At 42.6% G+C, this 27,452-nt stretch overlaps 1 protein-coding gene across 6 annotated transcripts; it reads left to right on the top strand.

Annotated features, from left to right (window-relative positions):
• Window positions 1–52: 52 nt before the first annotated feature.
• Znf668 (zinc finger protein 668) lies at window positions 53–18,692 on the top strand. Of its 6 annotated transcripts, XM_027948488.2 has the most exons (6): window positions 1,271–1,360; window positions 2,327–2,452; window positions 2,649–2,706; window positions 14,148–14,343; window positions 16,151–16,813; window positions 17,268–18,692. In XM_027948488.2, the coding sequence occupies exons 5-6, from the start codon at window positions 16,167–16,169 to the stop codon at window positions 18,478–18,480; spliced, it is 1,860 nt and encodes a 619-aa protein (XP_027804289.2). In that variant the 5' UTR covers window positions 1,271–1,360; window positions 2,327–2,452; window positions 2,649–2,706; window positions 14,148–14,343; window positions 16,151–16,166; the 3' UTR covers window positions 18,481–18,692. The 6 variants fall into 6 exon arrangements, with proteins under 6 accessions (XP_027804288.2, XP_027804287.2, XP_027804294.2 ...); XM_027948487.2 differs by lacking the exons at window positions 1,271–1,360; window positions 2,327–2,452; window positions 2,649–2,706 and adding an exon at window positions 53–223; XM_027948486.2 differs by lacking the exons at window positions 2,327–2,452; window positions 2,649–2,706; window positions 14,148–14,343 and adding an exon at window positions 53–223 and having other exon boundaries at window positions 1,204–1,360.
• Window positions 18,693–27,452: the final 8,760 nt, after the last annotated feature.

The following is a 27,452-nucleotide window of genomic DNA, read 5'->3' as shown; positions in this document are numbered from 1 at the left end:
CCTTAGCAAGATGTTTCCGCCACCATAGGCTGGAGGTGCTTGCGTAAACTTTTCCTTCTCTTAAGCGGGGAAAGCTCGCTCTCACTTCCGCTCTCTGGCCTGCTGGCCCCGCCTCCCTGCCCCCCGCTGGGTCCTAGCGCCTTCCCCTTTCTGGTGGTGTTCTGGGCTCTGTTGGTGCGTGAAGCCGACGCAGATGCCACGGAGCCAGTCCAAGTCGGATCAGGTAGGAGACGCCTGCGGGAAGTCGCCAAGACCCCGGGCAGCCCTAGCACGGATGCGGTCAAAGCTGGCCTCAGTTTTCCTGTGGGCACCGGAGGACTGGGGTTGGCCCGACGCGAGCAGCGCGGGCGGGGCCGGCGGCAAGCGGCCCCAGGCGGGCTCCGGGCCCAGCAGGTCCTAGAACCCGCCGGCTGTCCCCGCGGGCCGGCTACTACGGACTCCCGGGCTCGGCCAACGCGGCTGCCGGCCTTGCGCGGTGTGGGCCCAGGGGTCCTAGAGCCCGCCATGTTGAGGGCTTTTGTCTTAGCTGCGCGGCCCGCCAAGTAAGGTCCCTAGCGCCTGTGGCCCCCCTCCCAGGCGGAGGCCCTGACCGCCCCTCCCGCGGTCCTAAAGAACTCCATTTACGGGGCTTTGTCCCGCTTTTGGCCCTCCTTCCATTCATTTGTTCATTCCTTCATTCTTCGTTTACTTTTTCTTATCACGTCTCCAAGGCCACGTTTTCCTAGGGTTCATTCCGAAACGAGTCAGCCCGGGGCCCTGCCCTGCGGGGGCTGCCTGTCTGGTGAAGGTACCAACGCAGATAGTTATAGGGATTGAGGAGCACAAGGTTTCTGCATCTCTTGGCCACTCCTCAGGTCGTCTAGTAGGCTCTAATGCCCTTCAACTCCCTTATACCTCAGCTGTCGCATTTTAGCAATGCCGAGATAGGCCGAGAGCGCTGTGGATCCTTTACTTCTAATGTCCACTAGGTGTTATTGGGAGCATTGGAGAGGGAGTATTTGAGTGATGCAAATGAGTTTTCCCTTGGGAGAAGGGGAGCATGGGCTTCTTGGCAGAGGGAATTGCATATAGAAGGGCGAAGTTTGAGAACAGTTTTGGCCGGAGCTTTGGTCACTGCCACTGAAACTGAGGCTGGAAAAGTAGATTGGGATCAGATTGTGAAGGTTTTAGGCCTAGCTATGATTAATGCTCACCTCTCCACAGTTGCATCAACTCACCAGATCTCTCCTGGCCTGAGAGGTTTATGTGATGACTACTTTTTTAAAGATGGGGAGACTTAAATGCCTCCTTTTTCACCTCATCCCTGCTTCCAGACTAAGCTTTTGGGGGAATTCAATCTCTGCATATCTTCTGATTACAGGTAACAGACTTGAGAGGTGGGGACATGAGATTAAGAGATAATTCTGTAGAGTGGGCCCACTGTGCTGGTCCCCACATGCTTGCTTTTAATTCTTTAAAATTTTATTTATTTATTTAGGATACTGGGGATTGAACGCAGGGGCGCTCAACCACTGAGCCACATCCCCAGCCCTATTTTGTATTTTATTTAGAGACAGGGTCTCACTGAGTTATACAGGGACTTGCTAAGTTGCCAAGGCTGGCTTTGAACTGTTGGTCCCCCTTCCTCAGCGTTCTGAGCTGCTGGGATTACAGTCCTGTGCCGCTGGGCTGGGCCCACACTCTTGCTTTTAAAAAAAAAAGTTTACCTGTGGCCCTGCCTAGCTTAAGTCAATAGGACTGCTATATTCTCAGCAATAGCCCATTACCTGCAGAAGAACTAATAGGCCCAGAAATACAAGTTACCCTGAAGTCCCTGAAGGGACATTTTGACCTTTATACCAACCAAAGATTCTGGGTCAGAAAGAGACAGGATTTCATAGGTTCTGACTCCTTCCTAGTCACTGGAACCTTCCTTATCACATCACAAGGGAGCAAGACTTCTAGGGTGGACAACTGCATCTTCCCAATTTCAGAGTGGGGGTGGTGTCCAAATTCATCGAGTTTCAACCCCCTTAAAAATCCCAGACTTTGTGAAAAATATGCTTTTTTGTCCAGAGACAGTTCAGGTCACTCCACGGCCACACTGTACTCATCTCTCTTATTTCATTTTCCCAGATAAACTACTTGTTGATCTGTATAACCCACCCAAAACCTTTGTGTGAGTTTGTAAAGAGCCAGCTGTCTTTAGGACCCAACACCTGCCTTGAGGCCCTGCAAGCCACTTTTGGCTGCAGCTCTGAGGGCGGCAGACATGCTACAATGTTCCGTGTCTCCACCAATTACTTTACTGATTAACTCCTATTATTTTCTCTGGTTACTTTTTCAGATCTGCCTTTTCTAAACTCTTACTCAACAACTTGGCCTGAGATAATTAAAAATTTCTGGTCAGGGCACACTGTGATGAAATTGGAAGGTCTTGATTGGAATCCATTTACCCACAGCCCTTTATGGGGTAAGAGCCTGAGGCTTACATTTTTGGTCTTTTTGGTGGACAGACATTGTCTTATGGCAGTTGAAGGCTTCCGGCCAGGTTACTCTGACATGCCTGGAGGCTGGTAATTATAAGTCCCTGAACACCCATGCCCTTTAGGGTAAAAAGACCACTTTGTCTTCCTTTTGCCCTCTCATCTTTACCTCTGGACCAGCAGAACATCATGGGACCTCACTCAGGGTTCAAATCAATGGGAACTCTAATGCACATTAAAGGTAAAAAGCATTTTTAATCTCTTTGGTTTAAAGTACTTCAATCTAAAACTCCTCTTCTTATACTGTATTACAGGATTACCTATAGGTTTCTTTGCTTCTTGATATCTGCCCATCTTAGGCTTGCTATCCTATTTGGGCCACTCGGACTTAAATGTTTGTTCTTTCTTTTCTTTTATTTAATTTTTTTTTTTAGTTGTACATGGACACAATACCTTTTTTAATTTTTATGTGGTACTGAGGATTGAATCCAGTGTCTTCCACATGCAAGGCGAGCACTCTACCACTGAGCTACAACCCCAGCCCAGTTGTTCTTTCTTTTTTTTGTATTCTGGGATTATGTTCTTAATAAATTTCTCTCTAAATGCCAGAGTGGGAGGGGGAAAGGTAGAGAGACTGAACAGACCAGCTAAAAAAAATCTCTGGGTCTTTTCAGGGATGCTCAAGAAGACCCTTTAGGTATTGCCTTAAGGACAATATAAACATTGCCCAAAGTGCAGGTAGGTCAGCTCCAAAATTTCAGAGCACCAAGCAAGCCAACATCAGGCCCAGGAATTGGGAACGTCAGGGGACACTCACTTTTCATAGATGCTCTTTTCTATCCAGATATAAAACATTGATAAAAGGGAAAAATCCCTGTTTCTTTTTCTTGAAAGCCTTTTTCTATGGTCTACCCTCTCCCCTGATCTCATAGGCTCTCATACTTTCTAAATGTCTTGATTGACTCTGATCTAATTCAAAAGTGCACTCTTGTCTAATATAAGTATTCTCCGTGTTTTTGTTTGTTTTTGATACTGATGACTGAACCCAGGGATGGTTTAACACTAACCTACATCCACAGACGTTTTTATTTTCACCCATTTATTTATTTATTTATAATTGTAAGTGGATACAATATCTTTATTTTTTTATCTTTATGTGGTGCTGAGGATTGTGAACCCAGTGCCTCAGCCATGCTAGGTGAGCACTCTATCACTGAGCCACAACACCAGCTCCCTTATTTATTTATTTATTTAGGGATAGGGTCTGGCCAAGTTGCTGGCTTTGAGCTTGGATCCTCCTGTATTGCCTCCCTGATCTGTTGTTTTTTTTGGGGGGGGGGGTGGATACTGGGAATTGAACTCAAGGGCACTGAACCACTGAGCCACATCCCCAGCTCTATTTTATATTTTATTTAGAGACAGGGTCTCAGTTGCTTACTGCCTCAATGTTGCTGAGGCTGGCTTTGAACTTGCAATCCTCCCGTCTCAGCTTCCCGAGCTCCTGGGATTACAGGCTTATGCCACCATTTCAGGCCTATGTATTCTTTTATTAGAGTAATTATAGCCATTTCATTTTGGGGAGGAAAAAACTCTGCTTTTTGGAGCTCCTGGTTTTTCTGGCAAATTGACCCTTCGTTCTATATGCCTATATTAATATAATTTTGTTCTGATTTGTTTTGTCTAACTGGAGTCTTTGGTTTTTTTGCCCTGTGTCTATCAAATTTTTCCCCTGCTATCTTTATTCTAAGGCCAGTTATTCAAGGGTTAACTCTCAAATTACCGGAAACTGAAAGAAAAGAGATCTTCCCCCTAAGAGGGCCCTATGGAGAGAAATTAACAGTGGTGATGATCAGAATGAATCTGCCCCCTGGAGGAGAAGTGGCCACCTGAACCTTTGATTTCAGTGTCCACAGTGGCTGACAGACTGTGCTCCAAACACCCACAGATGTACAAGCCTTCCCTGTGTCTGAGTCATATTGTAAAAGATATGGCAGGCTCTGAAGCTTTCTTTTGTCCCTACCTGTGGGAACCTAATACCTAGTAAAAAGCTATAAAATCTGTTTCCTGTATGTTTTTTGAGAGAGAGAGAATTTTAATATTTATTTTTTTAGTTTTCGGCAGACACAACATCTTTGTTTGTATGTGGTGCTGAGGATCGAACCCAGGCCGCACGCATGCCAGGCGAGCGCATTACCGCTTGAGCCACAGCTACAGCCCCAGCCCCTTCCTGTATGTTTTTATGCACAAATTGTATATTGTTTGTTGTGTCTATATAATTGTTTACTTGGTACCACAACTGGCTCATGAATAAGTGAGTACTCAAAAGTTAGGAAAATGAATCCAGATATCTTCTAGTTCATATGACTTAAATCTTTAAAAAAAAAAAAAAAAAAACCAAAGTTATTTTAAATTGGTTAAAAAGATAAAAATAAAATGTCTTTAAAATTACTAATTCATGTGTTTTTCTAGGTGGCCAACCAAGTCTCTATAAAATATGAAATGTGTAATGTCCATTGCTTTAGGATTTTTCTTTGATAGGAAAAGTATCTAAAATGTTAAATTAAATTTTTTTAGGATTTTTTTTTTTTTTTTTTTAAACAGGAAAATGACCTAAAATGGTAACTGTGCTTGCCTTGATTTTCTTGGTTAAATTAGGTTTAGGGGCTGGGGTTGTCACTCAGCGGTAGAGCTGAGACATTTAGAGCACGTGCAAGGCCCTGGGTTCAAGCCTCAGCACCACATAAAAATAAATAAATAAAATAAAGGTATTGTGTCCAACTACAACTAAAATATATATATAAACTTAGGTTTAATGTAAATGGGATAAAGAATTATAAATGTATTTGTTAGAGGAGGCATCTGATTAATTTGCAAGTCAAAATACTAAAACATCAATCGCTAAACATAAATTCTCATGTGTGGTTTTCTTTTCGGTTGATTTCTTTCTTTTTTGGTTTTTTTTTTTTGGTACCACTGAGCCACATCCCCACCCTATTTTGTATTTTATTTAGAGACAGGGTCTCGCTGAGTTGCTTAACACTAAGTTGCTTAATGCCTCACTTTTGCTGAGGCTGGCTTTGAACCTGTGATCCTCCTGCCTCAGCTTTCTGAACCACTGGTATTACAGGCATGTGCTACCAAGCCCAGCAATTCTAATATTTTTGGATTCTTGAATTTTGTAAAAAAAAAAAAAAAAAAAAAAATATATATATATTTGGATCTATGAATTGTGGATTTTTTTTAATATATATATTTTTAGTTGTAGATGAACACAATACCTTTATTTTGTTTATTTATTTTTATGTGGTGCTGAGGATTAAACCCAGTGCCTCACACTTGCAAGGCAAGCGCTCTACCACTGAGCTCCATTAAAAATATATTTATACAAAAATTATAGGTACAAACTGGGCATAGTGGTGAACTCCCAGTTACTTGGGAGTCTAAGGCAGGAGGATTGAAAGTTTGAGGCCAACCTGGGCAACCTAGAAAGACCCTGAGTCAAAATAAGAAGGGATAGGGATGTAGCTCAGTGGTAGAGCACCCCTGGGTTCTATCATGAGTAACACACATACACAGTTATAGGGATATTTTTTGGTAAGAAAAAATAAAAAAAATAAAGGGAGATATTTCTGGGTGAAAAGCATTTTATATGATAAAGTAATATTTTTTACCTAAAGTTCAAGATGGGGGAAAAAAAGAAGAAAACAGGTTAAAAGTAAGGAGGTAAACAAGTTGTAAAATATCTAAGTTTCAAAAAGTTTGTAGAAGTTAAATCTTGGAAAAATTCTGTGTGTTATTAAGTAGGCTACAATTAACATACCTAAAATAATTTAAGGGGTTTTCTATGGTCAAAATTTAGTGTACTAATATAAAAACCAAAATGTTTCTATATCTTAAAAATCATAGGAGTGGAGTTTGTGGCTCAGTGGTAGAGCGCTTGCCTAGCATGTGTGAGGCACTGGGTTCAATTCTTAACACAACATAAAAATAAATCAATAAAATAAAGGTCCATCGACATCTAAAAAATATTTAAAAAAATAAAAAAAAAATCATGGGGATTTCTTAAAACATTGATCTGCTCTTAGTTATCAAGATAATTCATTGTGTCTATTAGGTTTCATTTCATAGAAAAAAAGTCATAAAGGAATTAGAGTTTGCTTAAGTAAGTCTTTTTAAAAAATATTTAATTTCTTTTAGTTAGAGGTGGACACAATGTCTTTATTTTACTTTATGTGGTGCTGAGGATTGAACCCAGTGCCTCACGCATTCTAGGCGTGCGCTATACCTTTGAGGCACAACCCCAGCCCTAAGTCTTTTAAATGATTGCTTCATAACTCTGGTTAAATTCTTATGCTATGGGCTGGGGATGTGGCTCAAGCGATAGCGCGCTCACCTGGCATGCGTGCGGCCCCAGATTCGAGCCTCAGCACCACATACAAACAAAGATGTTGCGTCTGCCGAAAACTAAAAAATAAATATTAAAAAAATTCTTAAGTTATTACAAATACATTTGATACTCTAAGTATATGTGACTAGAGTCATGTGTACATCTGAGGATTAGATATGTATATCTGAGCTTTGTCTAAATGTTATGTAAGAGTTTATGAAATTAAAGCTGTATAAATTTAATCTAAATTAGAAGAACCAATAAGTGTTCTCTTCTGTACAATGTACCTTTGTATCTGGAACTTAAACATGTAGAAGGGTAAATAAAACTTGGCATTTCTGCCCTTTGTATTTGGTCTGCATATGTTTGCTTTGATTGGAAAATCACTTTATTTATTGTACATAAGAGATATACTTGTGGACTGGGATTGTGGCTCAGTGGTAGAGTGCTTGCCTGAGGCACTGGATTTGTCCCCAGCACCACATAAAAATAAATAAAGGTACATCTACAACTAAAAATATTTTTTTAAAAAAAGAGAGATATACTTGTACATCAGGTAATAAGTCTTTGTGGCTATTAGCATTGTTTCCTAAACTTACAAGAAGTCTAGAACTATCCTTTGATTTTTTTTTTCAGTGCTACATATGCTTATTATTACAATTATCCTACAACGTGGATTCTAAAAAGTTAAAACTAAGTTAAGGGCTGGGGTTGTGGCTCAGTGGTGGAGCGCTTGCCTAGAATGGATGAGGCACTGGGTTCAATCCTCAGGACCACATAAAAATAAATAAATAAACAAGCAAACAAATGAATAATAAAGGTTAAATTATTTTAAGAAAAACTTAGTTACCATAAAGACATCTCTTTAACTATGAAGCTGATTATTACTAGCATCTTTGTATATTAAGTGTATTTACATTCTCTGAGTGTTTAAATCTTTTAAAATGTAAAGCTTAAGAAAACATTTTACCAAGCTGGTATTCTTCAAACTAAGACTGTTTATAGCAATAGTCTTTTTCAGGCTTATATAAAAATAGCAGATTTCGTTTGGGCTCTATTTATGTCATCTAATGTTTCATAACTACATAAAAGTAACTTGTTACCCATAAGTTATATAAAAAAAATTGTTACTCTTTACACTAAGGTTCTGTCTCTTGCCCTATTCCATATTGGAATGGTCCTGGTAGGCTAAAATTAAACTTGTTTAAAGCTCTGTTCAAAAGGATTTTTAACAAAAAATAAATCTCGCAATGGATTTTTATATGTGACTAAGTTGACAAGTCATCTATGGGGGTTTTTGTTTTGTTTTGTTTTTGGTAGTGGGGATTGAACTCAGGGGCACTCAACCACTGAGCCACATCCCCAGCCCTATTTTGTATTTTATTTAGGAATAGGATCTCACTGAGTTGCTTAGTGCCTTGCTATTGCTGAGGCTGGCTTTGAATTCGAGATTCTCCTGTCTTAACCTCCTGTGCCACTGGGATTATAGTCATGGGCCACCTCACCTGGCTGTTTATGGGTCTATTTATTTATTTATTTATTTAAAAGGTTCCCCTTTTTTTTCAGTTGTAGTTGGACACAATACCTTTATTTATTTATTTATTTATATGTAGTGCTGAGGATCGAACCCAGGACCTTGAACGTGCTAGGCGAACACTCTACCACTGAGCCACACTACCTCAGCCCCATGTTTATGGGTTTTTTAAAAAATTTTTTTTAGTTGTTGATGAACCTTTATTTAATTAATATATTTATAGGTGGTGCTGAGAATTGAACCCAGTGCCTCACACATGCTAGGCAAGCACTCTACCACTTAACTACAATCCCAGCCCTATATATGGGTTTTTGATGCTAGAGATTGAACCCAAGGGCTCCTTACCCTGAGCTGCATCCCCAGTTATCCTTATTTTATGACATCCCCACTAAGGTGCTGAGGCTTGCCTCAAACTTGCAGTCCTTCTGCCTCAGTCTCTCAAGTGAGTGATATTACAGGCATGTAATATCAGGCATGTACCATCCTGGCATCTCTGGGTTTTTGTGGAGGCTAAATAGTTATAAAAGATATATTAGTGTTATTAAAGTATTTTTATGTGGTGCTGAGGATCAAACCCAGTGCCTCACATGTGTGAGGCAAGTGTACACACTGAGCTACAGCCCCTAGAAGTACTACTTCTAATAGAATAACCTGAGTTAATTTGAGATAATAAGCCATCACTCATGTATAGGACAGATAGGAGATAATACTGACTCCTAGTACTAATGCTGACCTCAATTAAATGGGAGGGTAATTGTAAAATTATAGACATTAAAATTAAACCCATTATGTCCACTTCAAGACAGGTGAAACTGGCCTTCTGGGTGTTTAAAACCAAGGCTTAAAAGATCAAAGCCAAGGAAGTAAAAAGGCTAAGAAAAAAAAAAAAAAAGCCTATATTTTAGCCTTTGCTTTCTAGGTGAAACAGGACCCTGGAAACAATAGGACCCCTGTGAGGGCCCTACAACTCCAGGTGAGTCAACCAACCTGATTCGGGGGATTTTGAGAATCCTAAACAGAAAGCCAACTAATGTATGTTCTGCAAAGAGTGTCTTTGGGGAGGAAAATATCCTTAATACTACAAAGGGAAGTCACCTATGGTCAACAAGATCCTGGCAGATGGCTCACTGACAGACAAAAAAAGTGGAGGGCTTCTCAAAAGTTCTCAAAAGTAACTTCTGAGAAGTCTCAGCTTATCTGAAAGGTTGGGGGAAAAAATTAATTTTTGACCAACATAGGAGTCACGTATTTAGTCATAAACACTCATTAGGAAAGTATAACCAAAGCACAGTCAGATATTGTTGCTTTAAAGAAGATGACAATGATTCTTTAGTTTTAATATTTTTTAGTTATACATGGACACAATATCTTTATTTTGTTTATTCATTTTTATTTTGTGCTGGGGATTAAACCCAGTGCCTCATATGTGTGAGGCAAGCACTCTGCCACTCTGCCACTCAGCCACAACCCCAGCCCAACAATGATTCTTTTAATGAAACTTGTGATGTATGCTTATGTCAGCCCTATCAGAAGTAAGCATAGGCTAAGAGGTCATAAAAGAAGGGTTCTTGTGTAGGAATGCCTGACAGTATACAAAAGACTGCCAGAATCACAAGTTTGTCCTAAGTCAATTTGAGCTTATTCTCACAAACTTGCCAATCTTCCTAACCTCCTACAAAGATGGACTCATTGATATATCTTGACAACTCTGCTAATAACTACAGAAACTTTTTTTTGTTTATTTTTTATTTATTTTTCCCAAATAAACTTCTGCTTGTTACTAGACAAGTACTCTACCACTGAGCTACACCTTCAGCCCCCCACAAACATTAAATGACATCCACTCATAAATTAATGCCATGTCAGACCCTACCTTAAGCTTTTATGAGCTACTGTCTTTGTAGTTTTCAGGGACTGACTGATTTAAAAAATTTATTTTTATGCTACTTATTGCAGAAAAATAATGCTTTTCTGTCTTTATCATTGTATAAGCATGATCCCTCCCTTACATATGTCTTGTCTGGTTGCCTACCAGCTGCTAGTATAAAATGGTCCTAACATCCTGATGCTAAATACCCTTAACTGCCCATGCCCCACCTGACAGTGAACAAGAACTTAAGGTCACATCTCCGAACATTGCCCCCTCTCAGCAAAAAGCAGCCAAAATGAGTTGGTGACCAGTTAGCCTAAAAGAATTAAGGGACCTAAGTCCTTGAGGGGAAAAATGTTAGGTAACAGACAGTGGTGGGAATATAAGGTTAAGGGATAATTCTATAGACTGAGCCTAATGTGGTTTCTTTTTAAAAGCATCTTATCTGCCCTCCTGTCCTGGCTTAAGTCAATAGGATTCTCAGCAAACTACCTGTTATCTGCAGAAGAAATTCAGGTCCAGAAAGTCTCCTCCCTGCAGATAAGAAGAATACAACTTACCCTGAAGGGGGGACATTTATGATTTTTATATCAACCAATGATTTCAGGACTCAAAAAGACAAGGATTTCACAGATTTTGGCTCCTTCCTCAGCCCTGGAACCTTCCATATCACATCAGAAGGGAGCAAGACTTCCTATGTCCAACATCTGCATCTTCCTGATTTTGGATTGTGAAGGGTTTCCAAATTCAGTAGTTTGAAATCCTTTAAAACTCCCTGGCTCTGTGAACAGTATACCACCCTCTCGGGAGGTATATGCTTATATCGTTATGCTTATCTCTGTTATTTCATTTTCCCAAGTAAACTTCTGCTTGTTACTCAGACCAGCTTGAAATCCTTCCTATGGGTTCACAAAAAACTGGCAGTCTTTAGGATCCAGTGCCTGCTTCATGGCTCCACAGCTGCTTTTCAGAGCAGTAGCTCATGGAGTGGTCTGGTCCCACACTACAACAGTGACACCAAAGACCTTCATTCCCTTCTAGGCTAGTAGTGAAGCAAAGGCAGAGCTCTGTCACAACAGTGAACCTACTTTGGAATATTGGGGTGATAGTTGGACCTGGTGAACTTGGAAAGGAGGAAAAAATCAGTTAATAAATACAGCTATTGAGTGATTTGTAAACTACTATGGAGAAGGCAGAGGCTATAGACCTGGGTTTGAATTCCATCTGAAGTGGATTCACTGTGTTTGCTTTGGGTCACCAAATAGTTCTGGGTGTAGAGGAAGCAAATTTATCACATTGCCTGGCTTTTCATCCGCCTGGACTTCCATACCAGAGGCAGAGATTTAACAATCAAATCACAAAAAGTGTAATGCTAACAAAGAGTATATGGTAGCAAAGCAATAGTTAGGAGACGAGCAAAATTTGGTAGTCTGGCCGCCTGACTTTGAATATTGACTGTGTCTATGACTTTGCTTCTTTGTGGTGTCACTTCTGGTAAAAACAGTAATCTTACTGGACCAGGACCCTAGGCTTATGACCTCAATTTAACTGTAAATACTTTGAGAAAAGCCCTGTCTCCAAACACAGTCACAGTGAGGGTTAGGGCTTCAATGAATCAATTTTGAGAGAACACATTCAATTCATAACAAACTTCTAAGCACTTGTGAAATTAGTTTGAGCAGTATGCAAAAAACACTTGGAATAACATCTGGCCCATAGTAAGCTTGCAGAGTGCAGTGGCTCGTACCTGTAATCCCAGTGACTTGGGAGGCTCAAGCAGGACTGCAAGTTTGAGACCAGCCTCAGCAACTTAGTGAGATCCTGTCTCAAAAAAGGGCATGGGATGTAGCTCAGTTAACAAAGTTACCCAGGGTTCAATCCCCAGTCCCAGTAAATAAATTAGCTTGCAAGGAGTGTTCAGGTGACACCATAAAAAATTAAAGAGGGGATGGGCACTGATGAGCAGGAGAGGAGTGTAGAGAGCATTAAGAAAGTGGTCATAGCCAGGCATGGTGGCATACGCCTGTAATCCCAGCAACTCAGGAGACCAAGGCAAGAGGATTGCAAGTGCAAAGCCAGCCTCAGCAATTTAGCAAGGCCTTTAGCAACTGAGTGAGACTGTCTCAAAATAAAATAGGGCTGGAGATGTGGCTCAGTGGTTATAGCAACCCTGGGTTCAATCCCTGGTATGGGGGGGGGGGGAAGGTGTCAAGCTAAGCTTACTTAAGGAAGCAATAGGGAATCAAGACCTAAAGGAAATCTAAGAGAGCTACACAACAATCCTGGGGAAATAGTGGTTCTTATGAGGGAGCAGCTAATGCAAATGTCCTGAGGTAGGAAAGAACTGAACTCTAAGATGAAGAAATGAGGCAGGGGTTAGATGAATCGGGGCTTATTGATTGTGGGAAAATATTGGTCTTCATTCTGGGATCAATGTCATTATTTGACTATAAAAAGCTTGAGGGAATAAAAACTGGTAGTAAAAGAGCCCAGCCCAGGAGTTTGAAAACTTGAGTTTGAATCTGGACTCCTTGACGAGATATGAATCCTTGTGAACACTTCCTCGCCGTGGGTAATGAGTTCCCACAACTGTTTTCAGAGGTATAGTAAAAATGCTTCTCTCCTAGGAGTGTGTGAAGACTTAAGGATGTGTGCCGCATATTCCTATGTCCTACCCCAAGCTCCCTAGGTGGTTATTCTGATGTAGGTGTGTTAGCGTTCTGTTGCTGTTATCAATATACCTGACCAAAACAACTTAGAAGAGGGAAAGTTTATTTGGGCTCATGGCTTCAGAGGTTCAGTCCATGAACAGTTGGTTTTATCATTCAGGGCCCTAGGTGACGCAGAACATCATGGCAGAGGTTAGCTGCTCAGATCGTTACATCCAGGAAGGAGAAGAAAGCAGGGAAGGGGCTTCAAGGAAGAGGACCCCTTCCATGACACACACCCCAGTGACCCACCTCCTCTAGCCTTATCCTCCTGACCTATGATTACCATCAGTCAGTTCATCCAATCTAGGATGGATTGATTAGGTTACAGGTGTCATAATCTGATCATTACAACTCGGAATACTCTTGCATTAATTAGCACAAGAGCTTTGGGAGAATACCTCATATCCAAACCATAACATAGGGGTCTTTTAAACTTCACTTGGAGAAACATCACTCTAGGGAGTGATAGGAGGAAGAGTCCTCAGTAAACAGGGAAGTAAGAACATAATTCTGGGTTTTCAACAAGCCCAGCCTACCTGGCTCTCCACTCTTCATGGAGCTGGGTACCTATTGGGACCAACCAGGCACTTCCTTACTATTTCCCTTGGGAAGTGCCTTAGGTGGGATTTACCCCACCCCAGCAACTGGTCTTTGTTTCACAGAAAGACTCAGAGCTGTCATGGACCAGAATGGGGCCAGAGCTCAGAATCAGTAGGCTGAGTACTCTGACAAAACAGGTGCTGGCTCTGGTCTCAAGGAAGTTCTGTAGGGATGAGAGAAGATATAGGTACAATCTGAGCTCAGGTTGTACCTATGAGCTCAAGAGTTCTGGTCCCTGTGGGGCTGGCCCAGGCAATAGAAAGTCTGGGAGGTTCCAGATCAGTAGAGCAAGAATCTAACAATTTAAAACAAGTTAAACACCTGGGTTAAAGTCGATGTTGCCTGAGTTACTAGCTGTGTGACTATGGGCAAGTTACTTCACTCTTGGAACCTCAGTTTATTCATCTATAAAATGGGGACAGTACTCTATCAGGAAGCAGTGACAGAGTTAAATGAGGTAACATTCTCAGCAAAGTGTCTAGCTCTGAAAAGACTGAACAATTGAGAGGAGTAATTCTTGTCTCATCCAATCCTCACCAAACCCCATGAGGTAAGTACTATTTTTACCTCCATTTTTCAGATGAGAAAACTGAGGTTCTAAGACATGCAGTAAACCACACAAAGTTTGCATCAGCTGGGAAGTGATGGAGGCAAGATTTGAAGCTGGTCATTCTGGCTTCAGAGGCTGTACACTAAGCCACAATGCTGTATTGTTCCTCTGGACCTTGGTTCCTTTATCTGTGAAAAGAATTTTTCTCATGGTGTTGACATGAAGGGTAAGTGGGTTAATGCATGTAAACAGAGCTTAGGATAGTGCCTGGTATTTGGCAAGTGCTTAGTAAATGTGCAAGTGTTGTACTACTATGTGCTCCCCGTCCCCAGTCTGCTATCATTTTTTGAAAGGGGGAAACTTTATCAGGCAGATTCTCCAGAGATGGCCTGATAGGGATAGTGAGTGCATCATCCAGAGATGAGGAGGGATCCCTGGAAACCAGGAGGAATTTGAGCCATCTGGTAAGGCTAGAATCCAAATCCTTTAGCTCACCTTTAAGCCTTGGAATTCAATGAGAAAAGTGAACCAAGCTGAGGGTTAAATGGAGTTGTGTGATATTGGGGCCAAAGGGAAGGTGCAGAACGAACCTGGGGAAGCAGGCCTCAAGTGAAGGATTGGTGTGATTTGGAACAACCAGGAAAAGTCTGGGAACTGGCATGGTACAGAAGCCATGGGAATTTCTTTAGTAGGACACAGGGAGCATCACACAATACCTGTGGGAGAAGACTGGCTGCATGGGTGAGGGGCAGGGCAGTGAGTAGGAATTAGGCAGTGTCTACAAAGAGAAACCTTTCCTAGAATAAGGGTCCCTGAGCCTCTTGATATTTCTCCCAACACCCTCTTCGGTCAGCTCCATCCTCCTCAATCCCAGTGTCATAACTTAGAAGCCACCAACCTCTGAGACATACAGCAGAGGAGGAAATGGGCCTAAAAACAAGCCCTGATGTCACTGAGATTTCATAGTAAGTTACCCACAGGGCAGAAGTAGAGCCTTGGCACACCTGGCTCTCCCTTCTGGGTCTCCCCCCCCCCCCCCCAGCTGCAGCTGCTGAGCTCTCTTTAAGTGGATCTGTTATAATCCTCTTCCCTTCATCCTCCCGGGAGGATGAGCTGGTGTTAAGACCAGTGCAGCTGTTAATCCTATTTCCTTGCAACCATGATCCCAGGAGCAGCTGGATAGATGGTATCTGGGCTCTGGACCAGAAATTAAGGACCCCAACAAGACCTTTTGTTCCATGAGGCCTCACTAGATCAGAGAGAACTCGGAAAGGTTTCTAACTGCTAGCATAGCTCAGGTTGCCTGTAGAGAGAAAGATCCCCATTACCAGAGTTATGAGAACAGGAGCCCAATAGGGATTCCAGAGCAGAGGGTGGACCAGGATTCCTGTCTGGGGTGGAGTCCTTTGCAGCTGTGCAAGGCCAGAATTATCTGAACAGTTGCTTCTCTGCGAGTTAACTAACTAGAGAGGAAAAACAACACACATATGGGGGACCTATCTCTTCCAGGCAGTGCCAACCACCACATTTAGCTCATTGGCTCCTCCCTCTTCTAGGCCCAGTACTGTATTCCTTGGGCCTTTGGAGAACTTTAAACCACGCCCACTCTGGTTACCCTGCAGCCTTCCACAGGACTCTGCATCTTGGCACAGCCCTAGACACTGAGCTGAGGAAGGAAGATGATGAGACAGACGGAACATAGACATTCTAGTAATGCCACAGGGTTTGGAAAAGCCTAGAAGTTAGGGAGTGAAGTGTAAATGGACCTTTTGTGACCCCAGCTCCTCTTTGAGTCCCTCTGAGATGGATACCTGGTTCATTCATACCCTTAATGAGCAGATCACAGAGGAAACAACAGACTATCAGAATTAGGAATGGTTGACAGGGAGGATATGGGAGCCCCACGGTTTGGGCAGAGTAACCAGGTGGGAAATGCAGATAAGTTAGGGTTCCCTCTGAAGCTTTGCTGAGGAGAGAGACCTTAAGGAATAGAAGAAGAATGTGGCTTTGGTCTAACCTTGCTTCTCTTGCAGAGAAGCCCTGCCCGCCATGGAGGTGGAGGCTGCGGAAGCCCGATCCCCAGCCCCAGGCTACAAGCGCTCTGGCCGACGCTATAAGTGCCTGTCCTGTACCAAGACATTTCCAAATGCTCCCAGGGCAGCACGCCATGCTGCCACACATACACCTGCAGACTGCCCAGAGGAAGTGGCCGAGGTGAAGCCAAAGCCAGAGTCAGAACCCAAGGCAGAGGAAGCCAGTGGAGACAAGGTGTCAGGCTCAGCAGCTAAGCCTCGGCCCTATGCATGCCCGCTGTGCCCCAAGGCCTACAAGACTGCACCAGAGCTGCGCAGCCACAGTCGAAGCCACACGGGTGAGAAGCCCTTCCCGTGCCCAGAGTGTGGCCGCCGCTTCATGCAGCCCGTGTGCCTGCGGGTGCACCTAGCCTCACATGCTGGTGAGCTGCCCTTCCGATGTGCACACTGCCCCAAGGCTTATGGGGCTCTGTCCAAGCTGAAGATCCACCAGCGCGGTCACACGGGAGAGCGGCCCTATGCTTGCGCCGACTGTGGCAAGAGTTTCGCGGACCCTTCGGTGTTCCGCAAGCACCGGCGCACGCACGCTGGGCTTCGACCTTACGGCTGTGAGCGCTGTGGCAAGGCCTACGCCGAGCTCAAGGACCTCCGCAACCACGAGCGGTGAGCCGTTTGTCCATGGGTGGGAAAACCATTGCCACTGCTGTAACCAGTGGGGCCTGGGGTTGAGTTTCAAAAAACAAAATGAGTCAATGGGAAGGTGGGCCTGGGCACGTGGGCGAAGTTGGTGTCCCTGGTTAGGCAGGGGATGGGTTTGGGGGACAGGGCAGAACACCTGGAGATGGAACCCTGAAGGAAGATGGCATTGGATTGGCCTAGCAGGTAGGACACAGCTGGAAAGGGGCGGGGTGTTCAGTGGAGCCTGGTTGTGCATAGGGCCTGGTCCAGGGCTCTTTGGTGTGCGTCTGGAAGTTTCTTTCTAGGGTGGAGCCCTGTGTGACTCCTGGGGATTGGGAGGAAGCCCCCCCAGGCCCCTCAGTTAGTCTAGAGAGACAAAAGGATTCTGTCACCTTCCTGGGTCTGTCACCTTCATGTCTGGTCTTCCATACTCCCACAGGTCCCACACCGGTGAACGACCCTTCCTGTGCTCTGAGTGCGGGAAGAGCTTCTCCCGCTCATCTTCCCTCACCTGCCACCAGCGTATTCATGCGGCCCAAAAGCCCTATCGCTGCCCGGCCTGTGGTAAGGGCTTCACGCAGCTCAGCTCCTACCAGAGCCATGAGCGCACTCACTCTGGTGAGAAGCCCTTCCTCTGCCCACGTTGTGGCCGCATGTTCTCTGACCCCTCGAGCTTCCGGCGCCACCAGCGGGCTCACGAGGGTGTGAAGCCTTACCGCTGCGAGAAGTGTGGCAAGGACTTCCGGCAGCCGGCAGACCTGGCCATGCACCGGCGGGTGCACACAGGCGATCGACCCTTCAAGTGCCTGCAATGCGACAAGACATTTGTGGCATCTTGGGACCTCAAGCGGCACGCTTTGGTGCACTCTGGCCAGCGGCCCTTCCGCTGTGAGGAGTGTGGGCGAGCCTTTGCTGAGCGTGCCAGTCTCACCAAGCACAGCCGTGTGCACTCTGGTGAGCGCCCTTTCCACTGTAATGCCTGCGGAAAATCCTTTGTGGTATCATCAAGCCTCAGGAAGCACGAACGGACCCATCGAAGCAGTGAGGCTTCTGGGGCTACTCCCCAACAGGAGCTGGTAGTGGGACTGGCGCTGCCTGTTGGCGTTGCGAGTGAAGGCTCTGCCGCCCCAGTAGCAGGTACAGGGCTAGGGGACCCTCCAGCAGGACTGCTAGGGCTGCCCCCAGAGTCAGGTGGTGTGATGGCCACACAGTGGCAAGTGGTTGGCATGACTGTGGAACATGTGGAGTGCCGGGATGCTGGTGTTGGGGAGGCTCCCAGTTCCTTGGGAGGGACGGGAGAGGTGGGAGGTGAGGAAGTTGATGAGAAGCCACCACAGTTTGTATGTAGAGAGTGCAAGGAGACCTTCACCACCCTGACATTACTGCGAAAGCATGAGCGGTCACACCCAGAACTCCGGCCCTTCCCTTGCACCCAATGTGGCAAGAGCTTCTCAGACAGGGCTGGGCTGCGCAAGCACAGTCGCACCCACAGCTCTGTGCGCCCCTATGCCTGCCCCCACTGTCCCAAGGCTTTCTTGAGTGCCAGTGACCTTCGCAAGCATGAACGCACCCACCCTGTACCCATGGGAACCCCCACACCCTTGGAACCCCTTGTGGCTTTGCTAGGAATGCCTGAAGAGGGGCCAGCCTGAAACTGGTGGCTCTCTCTACCACATTCCCTGGAGCTCAGCCTGGACAGGGTGCCTCCTGAACCGATTTGTACCCAGCTCACTCCATAGACTCCAGATCCCTGCCCCTAGGCAACTAGCTCACCTGTTACCTAAGAGAGCTGGGGATAGTGGAGACCAGCAGCATCTGTGACAGGGTTCTCTCTGAGTAACACTCATTAAAGCATTCACTTTGACACTGGGTTGTCTTCTGTGTTCTGGTTGGGGGTGAGTGGGTTGGGAGTTTGGGCACCAGATAAGATCCAGTGATGAAGCCTGGCCTGACAGATTAGAAACTAAAAGGGCCTTTGGATGCCTCATATCCTAAAGTATGTTTGGGGATGTATTATGACAAAGGATTCCCTGGCCAAGTACATACAGGAAATTTCCTGTGCCTTTCGTGGGAATCCTTGGTTATTAAAAGTTGTATTAGATTTGTGGGGAAGGGGGATATTAGGGATTGAACCCAGGGGTACTCTACCACTGAGATCCCCAACCTTTTTATTTTTTAATATTATTTTTAATTTTTTTAAAAATTTTTTTGAGACAGGGTTTTGCTAAGTTTTGCTGAGGCTGGTCTTGAACTTGAGATTCTCCTGCTGCAGCCTCCCAAGATAGTAGACTACAGGAATGTGCCCCCATACCCAGATGATTAAGTTTTATTAAAAGGCATTAAATACTGCAATGAGTAAATCTATTTAGCTTTGTTTAGCCAATACTTATGACCATGAAACTGAGTAGTTCTCTTATCCTTTTATAGATAATAAACTGAGGCAAATATTATGTTAGAAAGTATACTTGGAGGAAAAAAGGGTTTCCATTCACAACAAAACCCATAAACTACAAAGGAATAAATCTCACAAGAAATGTTCAGAACCTATAAAAGAAAATGATATATCTGGCCTAAAGGACAAAATTTAAGTAAATGGGTACATACTATGTACCTGAATGAAAAAAGTCATTATTAAAAGATGTTAATTCTGGGGGCTGGGGTTGTAGCTTAGTGGTAGAGCGCTTGCCTTGCATACATGAGGCCCTGGGTTTGATCCTCAGCACTACGTAAATAAATAAAAAGTTAAAAAAAGATGTTAATTCTGGGCTGGGGTTGTGTCTCAGTGGTAGAGTGTTTGCCTAGCATGTGTGAGGCACTGGGTTCGATTCTCAGCAACACATAAAAATAAATAAATAAAGGTAATGTGTTCATCTACAACTAAAAAAAAAGTGTAAATTCTCACCAGGTGTGGTGACACACACCTGTCATCCCAGTGGCACTGGAGGTTGAGACAGGAGGAGGTGCTAAGCAACTCAGTGAGACCCTGTCTCTAAATAAAATACAAAATAGGGCTGGAGATGTAGCTCAGGGGTCAAGTGCCCCTGAGTTCAGGCCCATACCAAAAAAAAAAAAAAAGTTAATTCTCCGTAATTTAATCCTTGAATTTATTGCCATCCTAAGGACTGTTTTAACAGAATTTGAAAATTTGTAGCTCATATGCAGTGGTGTGTGTGTGTGTGTGTGTGTGTGTGCTGGAGTTTCAACTCAGGGCTTCAAACATGCTGAGCACATACTTTATCATTGAGCTACATTCCCAGCCCATGATACTGTTTTTTTTGGTTTTGTTTTTAAATGGTAGAGGTGGCATATTTGACATACTAGATAATCAAACACCAATGCACTGGAGTAAAAACACAGGAGATATATATATATATATATATATATATATATATTGTAGATGGACACAATACCTTTATTTTATTTATCTATCTTTATGTGGTGCTGAGCCTTGAAACACAGGACCTCACACATGCTAGGCAAGCTGAGCTACAACCCCAGCCCAAAACACAGGATATTACTGGCACAAAATCAACAAATGGAGTGAGAAAGAAGGTTTAGAAATAGCCTTGAATATTTCTGCGAATTTAATTTATGATCAATGTAATTGTTTGAATTAGTGGAGGGGAAAGTGACTAATAGGTTTCCTTGAAAGATAACTAATATGAGGCCCTAGGCTCAATCCCTAGTCTCTAAGACTGCAAAAGAAAGGAAGAAAGGGGGAAAAATGGCATGCAGATACCACATATGCTAGTCAACAGATAACCTTGGGTAACCAAGGATAACATGGGTCTCACCTACGTTTAGGAAAGATCCACAGTTCTTAGCCCAGACAACCCACTCCTTTTCTGACACTCCAGGTACTCCATATCCTAGTCCAAGCTCCCTGAGGACACACACTAAGAATTATTTTAACAGCTTCATTTAGATGTAATTCACGTACAATAAAAATTAACCCATCTAAAGCATACAGCTGTTTTTCACTTTATTCACAGTGTCAGGCAGCCATTACAATCTAATTCTAGCATACTTTTATCCTCCTAAAAGAAACTATACCCACTATTGCTTATTCCTTATTCCTCCCTGCCACAATACCACAAGCCCCAATCAATCATTGATCCACCTTCTTTCTATGCATTTGCCTATTCTGGACATTTCAAGTAAATGTGGTCTTTTGTGACTGACTTCTTTCACTTAGCCTTATGGTTTCAAGGTCTACTCATTTTGTAGTTTTATCACTACCTTATTATTTTTGTCAAATAATGTTCCATTGTATGAATATATATATTATTTATCCATTCATTAGTTGATGGATTTGGGGGTTATTTCCATTTTGGGCCATTGTGAGTAATGCAGCTATAAACATTTCACGTACAGATTTTTGTGCAGATGTGTTTTCAGTTCTCTAGTATATATATTAGGAATTGCTGGGTCATATGGTAACTCTATGTTTAACTATCTGAAGAAATGTCAGGCTGTTTTCCAAACTGGTTTACATTCCCATTAGCAAGGTTTGAGTGTTCTAATTTCTCTACATTTTCACTAACACTTGATCTTTTTTTTTTTTTTTTAGAGAGAATTTTTTTAATATTTATTTATTTTTTTTTAGTTTTCAGTGGACACAACATCTTTTTTATTTTTTTTTAATGTGGTGCTTAGGATCGAACCCAGTGCCCTGTGCATGCCAGGCGAGTGTGTTACCGCTTGAGCCACATCCCCAGCCCAACACTTGTTCTTGTCTGTCTTTTTTATTATAGTTATTCTACTGTGTGAGAATATCATGATTTTGATTTGTGTTTCTCTGATTGCATGTGATGTTGAGCTTATATATTTATTGGTCATTTAGATAAATGTCTAGTCTAGCCTATTTTTTTTCTTATTTTTTTTAGTTATAGATGGACACAATATCTTTATTTTTGTTTTTGTTTATTTTTATGTGGCGCTGAGGATGGAACCCAGTGCTTCACATGTGTGAGGCAAGTGCTCTGCCACTGAGCCACAATCCCAGACCAAGTCTAGCCTATTTTTAAATTGGGGGTTTTTGTCTTTTTATTGGTAAGAGGTAAGTTCTTTCTGTGTTCTAAGTACAGTTTCATTATGATTTGTAAAATGTTTTCCCATTGTATGAGTTGTTTTCACTTTTATGCATGCATATGCGTGTGTGTATGCGTGTGTGTGTGTGTGTGTGTGTGTGTGTTATGTGTGTGAACTGAACCCAGGGACATGCTACCACTGAGCTGCATCCCCAGCCCCCTTTTTTTTTTTTTTTTTTTTTTTTTTTTTTAAATGTTTATTTTTTAGTTTTAGGTGAACACAATATCTTTATTTTACATTTATGTGGTGCTGAGGATTGAACCCAGTGCCTCTTGCATGCTAGGCAAATGCTCTACCACTGAGCCACAACCCCAGGCCCATCCCCAGCCCCCTTTTTAAGTCAGGGTTGAGTTGCTGAAGCTGACCTTGAACTTGAGGTCCTCCTGTATTACCTCCTGAGTTGCTGGTATTACAGGCATACACCACCATGCCTGGCTGAGTATTGCCATCTTAAGAATATTAAATCTTCTCACCCATGAGATGTTTTTTTCATTTAGTCAGATTTTTTTTTTTTTTTGTATTTTTTTTTTTTTTTTTTTGTATTTTTTTTTTTTTTTTTGTACCAGGGGCACTTAACCACTGGGCCACATCCCCAGCCCATTTTTGAATTTTATTTAGAGACAGGGTCTCACTGCTGGCTTTGAACTCTCAATCCTCCTGCCTCAGCCTCCCAAGTCACTGGGATTACAGGTATGCACCACTGTACCCTACTAGTTAGATCTTTAATTTCTTCTTATTTTTACCTTTTAATGTAGTGCTGAGGTTAGAACCCAGTGCCTCACATGAGCGAGGCAAGCGCTCTGCCACTGAGCCACAACCCCAGCCCAGATCTTTAATTTTTTTCAATAGTATTTTATAGTTTTCAGTATATAAATTGTATACTCCTTTTGCTAATTTTATATCAAAGTGTTATATTTCTTTTGTTGATATTACAAACTGTGTATTTCATTTTTGGATTGTTTATTGCTAGTGATGAGAAATACAATATATTTTTGTATACTATTCTTGTGTTCTATAGCCTTGCTGAACTTGTTTATTAGCACTAATGGTTTTGTTTTTTTGTTTTTTTTGTGTGTGTGTATGTCCCTGAGAACTTTCTGTATACGAGATCATGTTATCTGTAAATGGATCTTCCTTTTCAATCTGGATGCCTTTTATTTCTTTTTCTTGTCTAATTTTCCAAACTAAAACTTTCATATGTGTTAAATAGAAGTGGTGGGAGTAGATGTCCTTGTTTTGTTCCTGATCTCAGGAGGAAAGCACCCAATCTTTCACAATTAATTATGATATTTGCTGTGAATTATTCATAGATGCCTTTTGATAATTAGCACATCGAGGAAGTTTCCTTTTACTTCTGTTAAGCTTTTTTTTTAATTATGAAAGCATTGAATTTTATCAAATGTATTTTCTGTGTCTATTGAGATCATGTTTTTGTTTTTGTTTTTGTGGTAAACTGGGATCAAACCCAGGGCTTTGCTCATGATAGGCAAGTGAGCTACAATCCCCAACCTGTTTTTTCTTTATTTTACTAATAGCCTGTATTAAATTAATTCACTGTTTGATGTTAAACCTACTTTATATTCCTAGGATAAATCCCACTTGGTCATGCTGTATAATCCTTTTGTCTGTATTGCTGGATTGGTTTGCTAGTATTTTGTTGATGATTTTGTGTCTGTATTCTTAAGAATATTGATCTGTAGTTTTCTTGTGATGTCTTTGTCCAGTTTTGTTATTTGGGTAATGCCTAGACAGTCTGACTTCTGTCCCTCACTGTTCTGCCCCAACTTTCTTTAACCCCCAACCCCCATGTCTTACCAGGCTTTCCCGGGTGGTGAATACATCTGCTACTGGGACAATCACTGACATGAATTCAGTCTGTACTTTGGACTGTGGTCATCATCCCCTCTCCATCCAAACGGCTAGATAAATCAGGGCTTGCCTAAGGCCTTGGGTTTAATACCCAGCTCCCCGCAAAAAAGCTAGGTGCAATGGCCCCCATCTATAATCACAGCTATGCAGGAGGCTGAGGTATGAGGACCACAGTTTGAGGCCAGCCTCAGAAACTTAGACCCTATTTCAAAAGAAATAGGGGTATGTAACTCAGCAGTAGATGCCCTGGGGTTCAATCCCCAGTACTGGGAGGAAAAGAAGAAAGATAGAAAAGATAGAGAAAAGAAAGAAAAAAATGGGACTCCTCACTGAGGAGAATGCTCTGGGATTAGGGCTGAGGAAGAGGTAGGGAAGGCAGCAGGCTCCGCAGGCAGGACAATTATCCTGGATTCAGAGATTTGGAGACCAGTTGTGGTCTATTGACACACAGCCCACTCAACAACTGCCTCCCCTAGAGACTGCTTTCCGGCAGTCTTGGCCCCAGCTCTAACCTCATTTTCCATCTACTCCTTCCATCTCATCCAGCCATCACAGGCTTCTGTTGATTTCTTTGTTTCTTCCCAGCCTTGGGACCTTTGCACTCACCATTCCCTGGGGATGGAACCCACTGCCCTACATTTGTTCATGATGTTCTTCCCTCTCAAGCTTTAGTTCAAATGTCACTGTATTAGGTTTCCATTACTGCATAATAAATCACTACGAATTTAGCAGCTTAAAACAATACCCATTTATTATCTCAGTTCTGTAGGCCATAAGTCCAGGCAAACTCTGCTGTGTACTCTATTTAGGTCTCACAAGGCTAAGTCAAGGGTGTCAGCCAGCCTGGGATTTTATCTGGAGGTTCTGGTGTAGAATTCACTTCCAGGCTCATCCAAGTTATTAAACGAACTCAGTAACAAGCTGGGCCCAGCAGCACATGCCTGTAATCCCAGAGACTGAGGCAGGAGGATCACAAGCTGGAGGCCAAGCCTCAGCAATGCAGTAAGACCCTCAGTAACTGCAAGAGACCCTGTCTCAAACAATGAAGAGCTGCGGGTACAAATTAGTGCTAAAGTATGCCCTGGGTTCAGCCCTCAATACCAAAAGGGAATTCAGTTCCATAAAGCTATAGAATTAAGGTTTCTGTTTCTTTGTCAGCCATAGGTTGTTTTCAGCATTCAGAAGATGTCTACATTCCTCCATCTTGGTAGCCATCAAAGGCACATCAAGTTTTTCTCCTGCTTCAAATTCCTGACTTTTCTGCCTTCCTCTCTGTTGTTAGTTGGAGACACTTCCCTACTTTTAAGAGCTCATGTGATACATCAGGCCCACCTGAATGATAATCTCCCTGTTTTAACCTAAGTTAACCTGAATTAGTAACCTCAATTACATCTGTAAAGTCACTTTTGCCATATGAGGTAATATTTGGGATTAGAGCATGGAATATTCAGGACCATTAATTTATGTATCATATTTTATCCTCTAGCCCTCTAAGATTCATGTCTGTCCCATATGCAAAATACATTCCTATCAAAGTCTCAACCTATTACAACATCAAGTCAGAGTCCAAAAAATCTCTTATCAAACATCCCAAATCTTATATAGATCAGATACAGATAAGGGTCTGAGTACCTGTGAAATTAAGGAAACAAGTCCTGAGTGGTGTGGTGGCAAATACCTGTAATCCCAGCTATTTAGGAGGCTGAGGCAGGAGGACTGCAAGTTTGAGGCCAGCCCTGAGCAACTTAGCTAGATTCTGTCTCAAAATTTAAAACAAAACAAAAGTTGGTAGAGTACTTGCCTAGCATGTGTAAAGACTTAGGTTCAATCCCTAATACTGCAAGAAAAGAAAAGAAACAAATCCTGTGCTTCTGATGGACAATAGTGGGATAGGCACAGGATAATGGTTAAGAAAGACTGGCTCAAAAGAGGAGACAGATAGAAAGTCAGGAGTTACTAATCCAAAGCAATTTAAAAATCCACATGGGAAATTTTCTACAGGTTTCCAGGACCAGGAAAAAAAAAATCCTAATGGGTTTCTGCCCTTTAGGCTCTCAGTTTCACCCTTTGGATTAGTCCCCTTTCCTAAGAACCATTCATGAGTACATGCTAGAACAGCTGTATCCAATTTTTTGTCATATCACAATGTTATGTTAATTTTTGTTTTCCATCACATTCCATAATGCCTAGAACATAGGTCTTGCTCAAAAAATATTATGAATAAATGAATGAGTAAATGTGGTATGGAGGGTTGAATAACAGTCCCCCAAATATGTACATGTCCCAATTCCTGGAATCTGTGAATGTTAACTTCTATGGCAAAAGGGACTTTGAAAGTGTAATTGAGCAGCTTAAGATGGGAAGAATGTCTTGGATTATCTGTATGGGCCCTATGCAATTACAAGGATCCTCCTAAGAGGGACACAGAAGTTAAGAGAAGATGGTGTGAAACTGAATAGATAGATGTGCTCTCCAATGAAGGATTGGGCCACCAGCTAAGGAATACAGGAAACTACTAAAAGCTGAAAAAAGCAAAGGACTGGATTCTCCATTGGAGCCACCAGTAGGAAGCAATTCTGCTGACACTTTGAGCACAGTGAAACTGATTTTGGACTTCGGACCTCCAGAACTATAAAAGAATAAATGTATGTTGTTTTAAGTAATTAAGTTCATGATAATTTGACATATCAGTAATAGAAAAATAATACAGTTGGAGTAACACAGTGTTGGCTATAGCTGCTAGTGGTCCCCAATATCTCTCCCCACCTTTTGGAGTAAGAGAACTTTAATTTGGCAAGAAGCTGCTTAGGGTATAAAGATTATATTTCTCAGCAATCCTTTCATCTGGGTGTGGCCTTGTGACTTACATTCTATCCACTGAATCAGAGCAGAAATGATCTGTACAACTTGAGTCATGCAATTTAGGGGAAACTGCAAGCCATCCCCTTCAAGTTCCTGCCTTCATAAGGGCGGGACTGTGGAAATGGGTGGACCATCTTGGGTCCAAGAAGGGATGAAAACAAGATAAAATGAACCCTAGGTCTTGATGACTTTATGGAAAGACCCACCATACTATTAACTTGGACTTTAAAAAAAATTTTTTTTTAGTTGTAGGTGTATTTTTATTTATTTATTTTTATGTGGTGCTGAGGATCAAACCCAGTGCCACACCCATGTTAGGCAAGCACTCTACCACTGAGTCACAACCCTAGCCCCTAATTTGGACTATTATATGAGGGAAATTTCTAACTTAAGGCACAGTTATTCTGGGTCTCTATTTCATGAAGCTGTCTCCATACTATGCAAACTAATGTAGGATTCCCAGTTACTATCCATTATGTTGACATTGTTTTGAAGGGTGGATAGCTGTGGAATTAAGGCAAGTTTAGGCTTTACTTTTCTTTTTTTCCTTCTTGCAGCTCTTCTGCAAGGGTGCCACCATGGTCTTAGGATATATGTGAGGTTGATGTAATGCTAGAAGATCTGGGCCCACCCTATATTTGACCTCTCCACTAGGATAGGTCCATACTACTTCCTCCAAGTAGTATGGTGGGTCTTTCCATAAAGTCATCAAGACCTAGGGTTCATTTTATCTTGTTTTCATCCCTTCCTCCAAGGTTATTTTTCTCATCCACATGAGCGGCTGCCACTAGTTACAAAGAGC

This window comes from Marmota flaviventris, chromosome 19, assembly GCF_047511675.1.
Source record: "Marmota flaviventris isolate mMarFla1 chromosome 19, mMarFla1.hap1, whole genome shotgun sequence".
NCBI lineage: Eukaryota > Metazoa > Chordata > Mammalia > Rodentia > Sciuridae > Marmota > Marmota flaviventris.
Note: the sequence above shows the minus strand (reverse complement) of the source record. Positions and strands in the feature narration are given on the sequence as shown.

What these genes read in the sequence shown, in the direction of transcription:
- Znf668 (XM_027948486.2), top strand. Translation starts at nt 1,281, where the DNA reads ATGCCTCCTTTTTCACCTCATCCCTGCTTCCAGACTAAGCTTTTGGGG. An exon ending in TGCATATCTTCTGATTACAG is followed by an intron (nt 1,361 to 16,150) that starts GTAACAGACTTG and finishes CTTCTCTTGCAG; the next exon opens with AGAAGCCCTGCCCGCCATGG. An exon ending in GACCTCCGCAACCACGAGCG is followed by an intron (nt 16,814 to 17,267) that starts GTGAGCCGTTTG and finishes ATACTCCCACAG; the next exon opens with GTCCCACACCGGTGAACGAC.